This window comes from Pteronotus mesoamericanus, unplaced genomic scaffold (genome assembly GCF_021234165.1).
Source record: "Pteronotus mesoamericanus isolate MK-2021 breed Mesoamerican mustached bat unplaced genomic scaffold, CSHL_Meso_final contig_557, whole genome shotgun sequence".
NCBI classification, from domain to species: Eukaryota; Metazoa; Chordata; class Mammalia; order Chiroptera; family Mormoopidae; genus Pteronotus; species Pteronotus mesoamericanus.
The window spans coordinates 4299453-4310833 of record NW_026555200.1 but is presented as its reverse complement, the minus strand read 5'-3'; the positions used below and the strand labels follow the sequence as shown (position 1 = coordinate 4310833).

Below are 11381 nucleotides of genomic sequence, written 5' to 3'. Positions count from 1 at the left end.
TGCATAAGAACTGAAGAAGGACACCAAGCTGACCCTTTCTGTGCTCCCACCCCCACCCCAGGTCACAGCATCCATCTCTGGGCCCAGGAGAATTCATACCCTAGATGAGGTGCTGCCACCACCCATGGGGATCAAGAGAGGCCTGGAGGGTGCCCCCCCATTCTGGCCTCTGGGCAGCTTGGGTGTCAGTCAGGCGCCAGGCCCCGCTCCCCACTCCTTGGCCTCACAATCCCAGCCTTTGTCTGCGGCCCAGGCCAGGCGGGCTCTGCCCCGGCCCAGTGGGCCCTGGAAACCAAAGCAGCTGGAGCCCCACCAAGTATTTTTCCAGGCTGAGCCAGGGGCTCTCAGGAGACAGGGAAGGATGCAAAGGGACGGGTACTCATTCATCCGTTTGTTCATTCATTTCCTTGAACAAATAATATTTATTGAACGTCCACATTGTGGCAGGCACTGTGCTAGGGGTGGGAGGTTCAGTGGTGGGCCCAGTCCAGGCCCAAGCCCTCACCCATCTTCTTTTCCAGATGCAAATATACGCCAACAAAACCCTTCTCTACCTGCGTGGGAGCTGGGCTTGGAGAAAGGGGCAGGAGAGGAGTGCATGGGGTCGGGGGGAGGAGTGGGTGCTACCACTAAGGCCTATCTACCCCAGGCCTCTGCCCCTCCGGGGCGGCTGGGGGAAGCTGGAGGAGGGATCGCTCAGGGTTCCACCCACACGCTGCTGTTGGTCACCCGGGCCCCGAACCAGCCCTTCCAGTAGACGGAGTCCTGCCCCGCATGCTCGAAGCGGACGAAGCGAACGCCGGGCCCGTAGTCGGTGAAAGTGTGGGAGATCTTGGGGGCGGGGGGCGGGGTTGAGGGGAAGAGTCAGGCTCGGGTCCCCAGATCTTCCCTGGCCACCCCACCCGGCCCACTGACCCGCCCCAAGCCCCGCTCGATTTCTCAGCCCCGGGGCGCTCTCCAAGACCCTTCGGCCCTTCCAGCCAGGCCCCGCCCACGGGGCGGGGTTTCCACAAGCCTCGCCCGCTATGTCTAGGTCCCGCCTCGCTGCCCCAGCGCCTCCAAGCTCACCTCGGTCCAGCCTCCATTGTCGCTCGTTTGCGGCACCGCCACCTGCCCGCTGTTGAACTCGGCCAGCACGTCTTCGTGCTCCGACAGCAGCTTCACCGTGAGCTCATACACGCAGCCGGCATCGCTGCGACCCGAGTACCTGCCCCAGGGAGGGAGCGGGCGCGGGGGGGCAGGCCTCAGCCGGCAGGCCTGGCCGGCTGCAGAAGGTAGCCCTGCCGACCCTACTTCCAGTGTCCCCACTTTACAGATAAGGAAACTGAGGCCAGAGCGAGAAAGTGACTTGCCCGAGGTCCAAATCCAAGGACTAAAACCGAAGTGTGCCGGACCCAACCTTGGGCGCAAAGCCAGCCCACAAAGATATGGTGTGTTTGGACAGTAGATTTTGAAAACCAAAAAATCTCTTTTTTTTGCCAGCATTTAAACTCAGGAGGAAAGGAGGATTTCACCTTCTCCTGGACATGCGGCCACCACCGCTAGGGGAGGCAGTGGCCCCGAAGCAGAGTCGTGGCTTCCGTCCCCGCCCCGCACCCAGGCCCCCAGGGCGGCTCACCAGTCCTTTACCACGATGGCTGGCTGAGTGGTGTCCAGCAGCTCCTCCCAGTAGCCCTCAGCCTGCAGGTCAACGACCTGCGCTTTTCGACACCACCTGGAGGAAGTGGGTTAGGAGGGAGTGGAGGCCCCCGTTCCCCGCCCCGCCCATCCCCCTTCTCCTTACTCGAAGGAGGACGCGAAGAACTTCTTGACGTTCTCGTCGTGGACGAACTCCATCCCACAGTCTCCGGGCATTTCCTCCACCCTCCAGCCGTCCCCGCCGTGCTCCACATCGCACCAGCCCTCCAGGTCCTCTGCGGGAACACAACAGCACCGCCCCCGTCACCAGGCCCTGCTGTGGGGGGGGAGGCGCTGGCTCTCGCCCACCACCCCCGCCCCCTGTCGGGTGCTGGGCCAACCGGCACTTGAATGGTGTCGGGTGGGAGCCGATGGTGGGGATGAATGGCAGGCACTTTCAGTTTGTCCCAGATCCTCTCTCCCTCCTGGGAGGGTCCCCTACAGGGCAAGTCTTGCCCCCGGTCACGGAGGGCGGAAGGGCCTGGGAAAGAGACCCCCAGGGAGCAGGTGGACAAGGAGATGATGATAATAGTGTTTATTGGGGCTATTCTGTGCTGGGCGTTGCGCCAAGTGCTCTATCTCATCCTCAAAGCAGGCTGGCATTGTGTACGGCCCATTTTCCTGAGGGGGAGGCTGAGTCCCCCAGCCATGGGGTCCTAGGCCCTGACCCTCACCTTCCCCGCACGGGTTGCGCAGCAAGTTGCGCCGCCTCTTGCTCAGGAAGTAGAACTGCTGCCAGTGGTCGCGCTCGTCCTCCGAGCCGCCCTCAGGCACCAGCCCCTCCTGCTGGCACTTGAGCAGCCACAGGGGGGCGCCGTCCACCAGCTCCTTCCAGCGCAGACACACTAGGCGGCACACCTGCACGAGCTCGGCGGCCGGCAGCTCGGCCAGCACGCGCAGCAGCAGCGGCTCCGGCAGCTCGTCCAGGTACGGCGCCACCGCCTCCTCCTCCTCGCCGGCGCTCGCCTCCTCCGCGCACGCCTCCTCCTGCGGCTCCTCGGGGCTCGCCTCCTCAGGCTGGCCCACGCTCTCTGTGGGGGCGAAGGGGTGCGGGGTGGTGACTTCCCCAAGGCCGTCTCCTTACAGGGCCCAGAACGCCGATGCGTCAGTTGTCCGCCCCCTACTCAGCAGCGGGGGCCAGAGATTCTGTTGACCAGAAGCTGGTGCCTAGGGGAGGAGGCCCGAGGGCCACAGGCGAGCCCCAAGGCCTCAGAAGCCTCAGTTTCCCCTGCAAGGGCAGTATACCCCACACCTGGGCAAATGACAGCAACTGATAATATATATTATTAACAGGACTGCCTTTCGTTTCACACATGAACTTCTTTAGTCCTTCCAACCACCCTCAGAGAGCCCTGCTTCTGTCACCTCCTCGTGGAAGCCCTCCTGGACTTCCCCATTACATCCTCTCACTGCCGGAGTCCCAGTCCTTCCCAGGTTTGTCCTGGTGTGTGATGGTTTTAAAAACATCTTTCTTGGGGCCCAATTGAGAGCATGGGGGCAGGAACGAAGTCTGAGGAACTCATTGCTTTGTCCCCAGTACCTGGCGTCTGGCACACCGTCAGCAGCTACTGTTTACTGGGCACTTAGCAAGTGTGGGCCTGCTCTGAGCATTCAAATTTCTTTCACTCTTTAAAGCCTCACATCTCTTCAAGGTTCTTCCTGTTGCTGTCCCTATTTCACAGATGAGGACGCGGAGGCCCAGAGAGGGAAGAGGGCTGAGGGTCACAATAGTGGTCAGAGCCTGGATTTGAACCCTGGCAGCCTGACCCCAGATCCCCCTTTAACCCTCACACCTCAATAAAATAATTCATTGAATCAGGAGGCACTGTCATAATTTTGATTCTGCAGATAAAGATGCTCAGGCTCCAAGATGTGAAATGACGTGCCAAAGCTCACACTGCCAGTATTGGGGAAGGGGACATGGGGATCTGAGGACTGGGAGGAAGGGAACCAGGCGTCCTTGACTTGGGGATGGAGGGGAGGACCCATTAGAAGACACTGTGTCAAACGAGATGGAATAAGTGCTTGGAGAAGGAAGGCTTTTTGCACTCCTGGCTCTCAGTTTCCTCATCTATAAGATGCCAGGCCATTTGGACAGCGCTGATGTCCAAACCCCCTGGGGGAGCGAGGCATTCTAAATGGTAAGGAGGTGGGCAGGTGTCCGGAGCCACGGGCTGGACCGTGGTCTGGATCCCAGCCGGCCTCAGCTAGGCCACCGAAGCCTTGAGTAAGCAGATACCAAGTGCCCAGTGTCTCTGGAGGAGAGAGACAGTGTGAGGAGACAGGGCCACTCTGGGTGACCAGGGAGGCCATGGCTCTGAGACTTAGGACAGGGAGTTCCTATGAGCTGAACCCTGGAAAGCCGAGGTGGTGGTGGAAATAGGCCGGGTACTGGCAGAGAAAACAGGCAGGGCCTGGATCCAAGTCCGGGTGCCGCTAGGACCCCAGCCGGCCAGCCCTTTGCCTCCTCACATGCAGCGTTTTCTCCCCCTTCCCCCACAGCCAGACCCTTGATTGCCGAATTGGGGTTTACCACTTCAGAGCCCAGAGTGCACAGTGACTCCTCAGTACATCTTATTTAGTGAAACTTATTATTCAGCACAGCACATTCCCGTCATTATTAGCGTGTTTATTTGTTATTAATATATTTGCCACATCTGTATGATGTAGGGTTATACGCACTCCCTTTTGGCAAAGCAGAAACTAAGGCCCAGAGACGCTTCCCGGCTACTCCCAAGTCACACTGCAGAACAGGGGGGAGTTGGAGAAGAAAATGCCAGGCCCTGACGCCACATCACCTGCCTGTCCTGCTGCCCACAGCTCTCTGGGGAGCAGAGCCCAGTGTCCTCACCTCTCCACCCCTCCCCCTGCCCTGCCCTGGCCCTGGTGGACACCTGATGCTCCCCCGAAAGGTGCACCTCGCCCAGTCCCCTCTCCTGGCCCCAGGCCTGGCACTTGAGGCCCCAGATCTGATTACAGGCCCCCCCACCCTTGCTCAAGTGCACACAACTCCCCACATTGTTGCTGTCGGAAAGTTATCTGGCCCCTGGAAGCTGCCTCCAAGGCTGATTCACTCACCTGGATTGGGCCCTGGAGTCCAGAGAATAGCTGGGCCCTGAGAAAAAGCAGGAGCCATTCTGGGGCCCTAGATAAGCTGTGGCAAGGGGGTCACACAGGATTGGGGGTGGGAGCTGAAGGAGCTGGGATCTTTAGGGCTGGGGGAAGGGGGCTTGGCCACCTGAGCATGCATCGGTCTGTTTCCCATTGTTTCCCCCAAACGGTGCCCACTCTCAGAGGGACCTGCTGAGGAAGGGATGGGGGAGTCCGCAGGCAGGATCTGTCCCCACCCTGACTCAGCGGGCAACCCCTACAGGCCAAGCCAGCTCAGAGGATGGGGAGGGGGTCTCTGGTGCCAGACAAGATGACTGGGCAGTCTTAGAGGGCCTTGAGTCGTAGAAAGGGCTGGTGCCCAAACTTCCCTCACTGCTGGCCTGGTCCCCACTGGGCACCTGGCCACCCAGCTGAAGGGTGGCCCCTCCAGACAAGGGAACCCAGGAGGAAGGCTGTGATGGGATGGGGAGAGGCCAGTAGCCCCCAAGAAATCCGGCAGCTCACCAGCCAGAGCTGGCAAATGAGAGAAACAAATGGAAGGAAAGGGCTTGCAGCCTCCTCCATCGTAGATGTCGCCCAGACCCCAGCCCTGAAAACCCTCAGAAAGCTGGGAGGCGGGGACCTGGGATTACTCCTACGCTACTTCCTGGGTAAATTGAAGCCCGGAGTCCTCCCTGCCTGCCTGTCACCTCTCCAGGCCTCCGGCCAGGCCACGACACCAGTCAGGACTGTGCTCTTGTGAGACTGTCTGAAGGACTTTGCTCAGGTGGAAGTTTGCGGTGCTGGGTCTCAGCACCCCCAACCCACTGTAGCACTCGCCCCCCCTGCCCCGGTCTCCCCTCCCAGGCTGAGCCAGTGGGTTCGGGCTGCAGCAGCTACCTGGGTCACCGTCTCCGTCCATCGCTGCGGAGGGCGATCGCGAGGAGGAGGAGCCGGAGCGCTGCGGGGCTGCCCGGGTCCCTAGGCGTCGGCGAGTCTAGGTGCTGCCTGCGTCTGGGTCGGGTCCCGGCCCGCCGCGCCTCTTAAAGGCCCCTGCCTCCGCCCCCGCCCCGCCTTTGGCCCCGCGCCGGGACGCCCGGCAGTCCGGAGCGGTGGGCCCGAGGCCTGAGGCTGCAGGTTCCTCGGCGGACCCTGGAGGCCGGGAAAGGTCAGGAGTCGTTTTTTATTTTTTATTTTTTGTTTTGTTTTATTTTTAATTGGGTGGGTGGTCCGATCTGAGCCTTCTAGCTCCCTCCTGGGTTGGCTGCTGGGAGGAGGAGGCGAGGGGCCAGGGAGAGTCTGGGTCATGCGGAGGGTGCGGGGCGCGCAGCCAGGCAAAGGGGAGGGGCAGAAGCTCCTCCCCGCACACCGCCACCCCGGGTAATTTTCCTACTTCGCGGTGGGGGGTGCGTCCCAGGTCCCACGCAGCCCGGCGCAAGACGGCGCGGCTCCGCGCGGGGAGGGGAGCGGGAGGTGGAGGCGGGGCCGGGGCGGGGCCGCATCCACCGGCGACCACAGGCTGAGGCCGGCCCAGCTCTTGCGACCGAGTGGGGTCTCGCAGCGGCGGCCGAATGCAGGTGACCGGCGAGGGTGGGCGCGGGGATTGCTGCGGCGGGGGCGCGGGCGGGCGGGGGCCGGACGGGGGCGCTTGGCGGCCCCTCTGCCGTGCACGGAGGGGGCCCCGCTCGGACAAGTCCCAGGCCGCGGGGACGCCGCGGTGCGGCCTCCAGCAGCGGTGCGAGCGGAAACCGGGGCCGGGGTCTTCCTCGATGTGCAGGCGTCCTAGTCTCGACTTTGGGGGACATGTTAAAGTCACGACGCGGAATGGGGGCCGAAGGCGCGCAAGGGGACCTGGAACTGGAGCCCAGACACAGGAAAGGGGTTGGGGGTATAGACAAGGCCTTTCCATCTCCTACCCTGTCTCCAGTCCCAGCTGGGCAGACCATTTCCACTGCGGCCTCGAGAGGGTCGCTTGAGCCCTTTCGGCCTCCGTTCGAGACAATAATTATTTTTGTCCCCAACATGCCCCCCCTCTCCGAGGATGGAAGAGGGAATGAAGAAGGCACGGGGCAGACTGGAGTGCTCTGCGGGGCTGCGCATTGATACTTCGATTTTAAAGGCTGTCTGGTCTATTGAAAAAGGCTGCCTCTAGACCCGGAGAGGACTCGGCGCCTTCCCTCTGCTCCCGTTTGTGTGACTTTGGGTAGATGCAGCCACCTCTCCTTCGCCTCCTTTACAGAGTAGGACACGGAGGCTCAGAAAGGCATAGTGACTTTCCTGAGACAGTAAATGGCAGACCTGGGATGGGAACCTCCGCCACCGTGGGCGGCTGCAAGTACCGGGCGCAGGGAGAGAGCTTGGTCTGTAGCCTGGCTTCTCCATGACCACAGGAGAGCGTCCAGAAGCCAGGCGCCATGGCGGTGGGAAACATCAACGACCTGCCGGAGAACATCCTGCTGGAACTGTTCACACATGTGCCTGCCCGCCAACTGCTGCTGCGCTGCCGTCTGGTCTGCAGCCTCTGGCGCGACCTCATCGACCTCGTGACCCTCTGGAAGCGCAAATGCCTGCGGGAGGGCTTCATCACCGAGGACTGGGACCAGCCTGTGGCCGACTGGAAGATCTTCTACTTCCTACGAAGCCTCCACAGGAACCTCCTGCACAACCCATGTGCTGAAGGTGGGGTGCAGCGTGGGTCTGGCATGCCCCCAACACACACACCGTCAGGATACCAGCTCACATGCATTAAGCACTTACTATGAACTAGGCACTTCCAATGATTTAAGTCCTTTAATCCTCTCACAATGATCCGGAAAGGTAGGTACCGGTAGTGTACCCATTTTTCAGATGTGCAAACTGAGGCCAAGAGTGGCATTTCTTATTTCACCCTGAGGATTACTTCCCCAAGTGACCTTTCCTAGGAGATGGCCTGCTGGCCTGTTAGGACTAATTATGCCCCAGACACAAGACCAGGAAGTCAGCCTCCAGGGTTAGGCCTGCTAGGACTTGTCCCAGAGGTCAAAGGGGGCTTCACTCAGGAAGAATGGGAGAGCCGGTCTCCTTCCCAGTACATTTCAGCAATAGGTAAAACAAGACATCTACACGTATCCAGAGGCCCCTGGTTCCCTCGCTGTGGGGTAACTCGTCAGCTACGCACTGGGATGGTGTGGGACGGGAACCTCATTCTCCCTCGTGTGGCCAAATTCCAGAGCAAAATGACGAGGAAACAACTCCAAGCTCTCCAGAGCTTTCAGATGCCTGCCTCACTTGGCCCCCCACAGGCACGTTCTTTGCCCAGCGGCTGGCGCACTATGGTCCGTGAGCCAGATCTGGCCCTGAAGCTAAGCGTAGTTTTTACAGTTTTTAATTTTTAAAAGAAAAAAAGCATACTGTGTGATAGAGATAGTATGTAGCCCACAAAACCTAAAATATGTTGGCTCTTTACGGGAAGTCTGCCAGTTCCTATTCTTGACCCCGGTTTCTACAAGACAAAACCAAGGCTCAGAGAGGGAAAGCAACTTGCCTAGGGTCACAGAGCCCAGTATTGGTAGACGGAGGCCTAGACCCAGATCTGGCCAGCGTCAGCGCATTCCGCCTCACAGAAGGGGGCTGCTGCTTGCTCACATCGTCACGTGTCCCAGGCTTGCCAGTGGCAGTCATGTACCGTGCGGCCTGACCCATAGGAGGCACCTAGTTGAGGCAGGCACCATCGACCTGCAGTGTTCCTGCTGGAGGGCAACTGCCAAGATCCAGGGGGAAGAACCAGGAGGAGGGGGCCCTTGGGAGACGGTGACCACGGAGGGGCGTCCCCTTGATGTGAACTGTGCTTTCCTGCCAGAGGGCTTTGAGTTCTGGAGCCTGGATGTAAATGGAGGCGATGAGTGGAAGGTGGAAGATCTCTCTGGAGACCAGAGGAAGGAATTCCCCAATGACCAGGTCAAGAAGTACTTCGTGACTTCTTATTAGTAAGATCCAAGGTCAGGGGGTCTTGGGGTGGGGTGGGGGGGAGCCCAAGTTGCTGCACCCTGGGGGCTCTCTTGGCCTGGGACTGCCAGTGCCCTAGTGGTGAGCTCCAGCCCCTCCCACCCTCCGCCTGCCCCCAGCACCTGCCTCAAGTCCCAGGTGGTGGACCTCAAGGCCGAAGGGTATTGGGAGGAGCTGATGGACACCACACGGCCGGACATCAAGGTCAAGGACTGGTGAGTGCCCCGGGGCAAGGGTTTGGGGGGGGCCCTGCCACTCAGGCGCCCCACCCCCACCCTGCCCCCCATCTCCAAGGCCCTAGCGGGCCTCCCCTCTGCCTGCAGGTTCGCAGCAAGGCCAGACTGCGGGTCCAAGTACCAGCTGTGCGTTCAGCTCCTGTCGTCAGCACATGCGCCTCTGGGGACCTTCCAGCCAGACCCAGCAATGATCCAGCAGAAGAGTGATGCCAAGTGGAGGGAGGTATGTGGGCCAGGAAGGTGGCAAGGGCACACTGCTCATGGCTGAGACTACAGCCAGACAGGTCTGGGTTCAAATCCCAGCCCTGCTGCCGCTCACCTGGGCTTCAGCTGCTCTGAGGTCTGAAAGACGTCGTCAGTGAAATGATGTTGGTAAAGCCATGTTCGAAAAGGCTATTACTAATTACTAATGTTGATTGTTACTCTTACCTAGATGCTAGCAGGTGAGAGCAAATGGTCTGCAAACATTTTCTTAAAAGGCTAGGTAGAAGCATTTTAGGCTTTGCAGGCCGTACTGTCTCTGTTATAACTACTCAGCTCTTCAACTCTGCAGCTGCGTTGTGAAAGCAGCTTCAGTGAGTGGACATGTCTGTGTTCCAATAAAATTTAGAAAAATAGGTGGGGCGCCAACTCCGGATCTAGACCAGTGGTGCCCAGGAGAACTTTCTGCAGCAATAAAAATGATCCGTCTGCGCTGTCCAACATGGTAGCCAACAGCCACATGCGACTATCAAACACTTACTAAGTGCCAGTTCCTAGTGTGACTGGAGAATGGAATTTTTAAGTTCACCTAATTTTAACCTAAATAGCTCCATGTGCCCAGTGACGACTGATTGGACGTCCTTTGAAAGCTCCCGAAACTGCCTTCGTCATTCTGTGCCGCACTTAGATGATCCTGTGGAGTGAACCTTCCAGGATTTTACTCCATTTTACACACAAGGAAACTAAGGCGTAGAGAGGGGTGGTGGTCCGCCCCCCATCACAAAGTTAGGACTAGAACTCAGTTCCACTGACTCCTGGACCAACACTGAGATAGCAGACCCCTCCTCGCCCCCCGACCCCTCAGGCAGCACTACACTCAGGGTCAGCTCCCTTCAGGGTCGGCTCCCCTGACCTCGCTCCCTCCCTCCACTTGCCCCCTCCCAGGTCTCCCACACGTTCTCCAACTACCCACCCGGCGTCCGCTACATCTGGTTTCAGCACGGTGGCGTGGACACTCACTACTGGGCCGGCTGGTACGGCCCGAGGGTCACCAACAGCAGCATCACCATTGGGCCCCCTGCTGACCTGACACCTCCGAGCTCCCATCCACAGAACCCTGACTGGTAAACTGTTGTCAGAGAAAAGCCGGGCTTCCCCGGAGCTCCTAGCTCATCCCTGCCCCCCAGTCACCTCTGCTTTGTGGAGCCTTTCCATTTGCCCAGGCTTCATGTGCTGTGGACAGCCAGCTCTCCACCGAGGGCTCCCCCTGGAGGTGATGGGGCAGGCCTTTAAGAGGCGGGGCCCCTGAGGTTAGGGAGGTACAGGATGTTTCCCAGGTTCCTTGCCAGACTCCTCTGACGGTGGGTCTCCAAGCTCAGATGGCAGCCTAGGTCTGGGTTTCTTCCTTCCCCTCCCAGACCTTTCTCTTTCTCCCTGTCTTTTTTGGGGGCCCTTGCAGCAGTGGCAGAGTGGAGGACATCTGGCAAGCCTGTGGCTGCCCTTGATAATGCAGACGCTGGCAGGGGACTGTGTAGCTCAGACGGATCAGGGAATAGAGGATGGCTCTGCTGGCCTGTCCTTTGTCCCTTTCTCTGCTGTTCCCAAGCTCTTCGCTCTGCCTGCCAGCTCAGAGTGGTGGCTGAGGCCCAGGGGCTCGGGCCTGGTCTGAGATGGGCAGGTGCAGGGTGGGAGGCATCCACGCCAGGTGTGGACTGTCCTCGCTGTCAATGACGCCCCAGGAGCCAAATGGGGCGGGGCTCTCCAGAATCCTGTGCATGCAGGGCAGATGGGTGCAGGATTGGGCTCTGATTCTGAGAGTGAGGATATGTGAGCATAGGATGAGTCGGGGGAGGGTTTTCAAGGACCGCCTGTCCACCTCCGTGCCCAGCCCAGGCCTTCCCGCCACCCTTGGAACTGCCACCCAAAGGACCTCCCCACCCTGCCCTGTGCCTCTCCCCCCTGCTGGAAGGACATCAGTCTGCTGGTCCTGCCCCTGCTGCATGCAGCCGAATAAAAGGCTTTCCCAGCCCAACTTGTGTCCCCTGGTTTCTGGGGGGAAAGGGCAAACTTCATGGGACGCCCCAGACCTGTCAAAGGGGCAACATGTGTGGCTTCTGTCCAAGGTACAGAGAGGGGTTGAAATTTCAGGGGCTAGACCATCAGAGAACCAGGGTCATGGAACAGACCCCTTGA

At 59.8% G+C, this 11381-nt stretch overlaps 2 protein-coding genes across 4 annotated transcripts; one reads left to right on the top strand and one right to left on the bottom strand.

Annotated features, from left to right (window-relative positions):
• Window positions 1–453: 453 nt before the first annotated feature.
• On the bottom strand, window positions 454–5812 carry FBXO2 (F-box protein 2). Its single transcript, XM_054579645.1, has 6 exons — window positions 5668–5812; window positions 2352–2708; window positions 1784–1913; window positions 1619–1714; window positions 1069–1207; window positions 454–831 (listed from the first exon to the last, which is right to left on the bottom strand). Exons 1-6 carry the CDS (start codon window positions 5687–5689, stop codon window positions 697–699), a joined length of 879 nt encoding a protein of 292 aa, XP_054435620.1. The 5' UTR covers window positions 5690–5812; the 3' UTR covers window positions 454–696.
• A 35-nt stretch (window positions 5813–5847) lies between these two features.
• Window positions 5848–11190, top strand: LOC129075599 (F-box only protein 44). Of its 3 annotated transcripts, none has more exons than XM_054579647.1 (6): window positions 5848–5935; window positions 7012–7446; window positions 8606–8732; window positions 8871–8966; window positions 9075–9210; window positions 10134–11190. In XM_054579647.1, the coding sequence occupies exons 2-6, from the start codon at window positions 7182–7184 to the stop codon at window positions 10314–10316; spliced, it is 807 nt and encodes a 268-aa protein (XP_054435622.1). In that variant the 5' UTR covers window positions 5848–5935; window positions 7012–7181; the 3' UTR covers window positions 10317–11190. The 3 variants fall into 3 exon arrangements, with proteins under 3 accessions (XP_054435622.1, XP_054435621.1, XP_054435623.1); XM_054579646.1 differs by lacking the exon at window positions 5848–5935 and adding an exon at window positions 6263–6344 and having other exon boundaries at window positions 7158–7446; XM_054579648.1 differs by lacking the exon at window positions 5848–5935 and adding an exon at window positions 6268–6344 and having other exon boundaries at window positions 7007–7446.
• The last annotated feature ends 191 nt before the right edge of the window (window positions 11191–11381 follow it).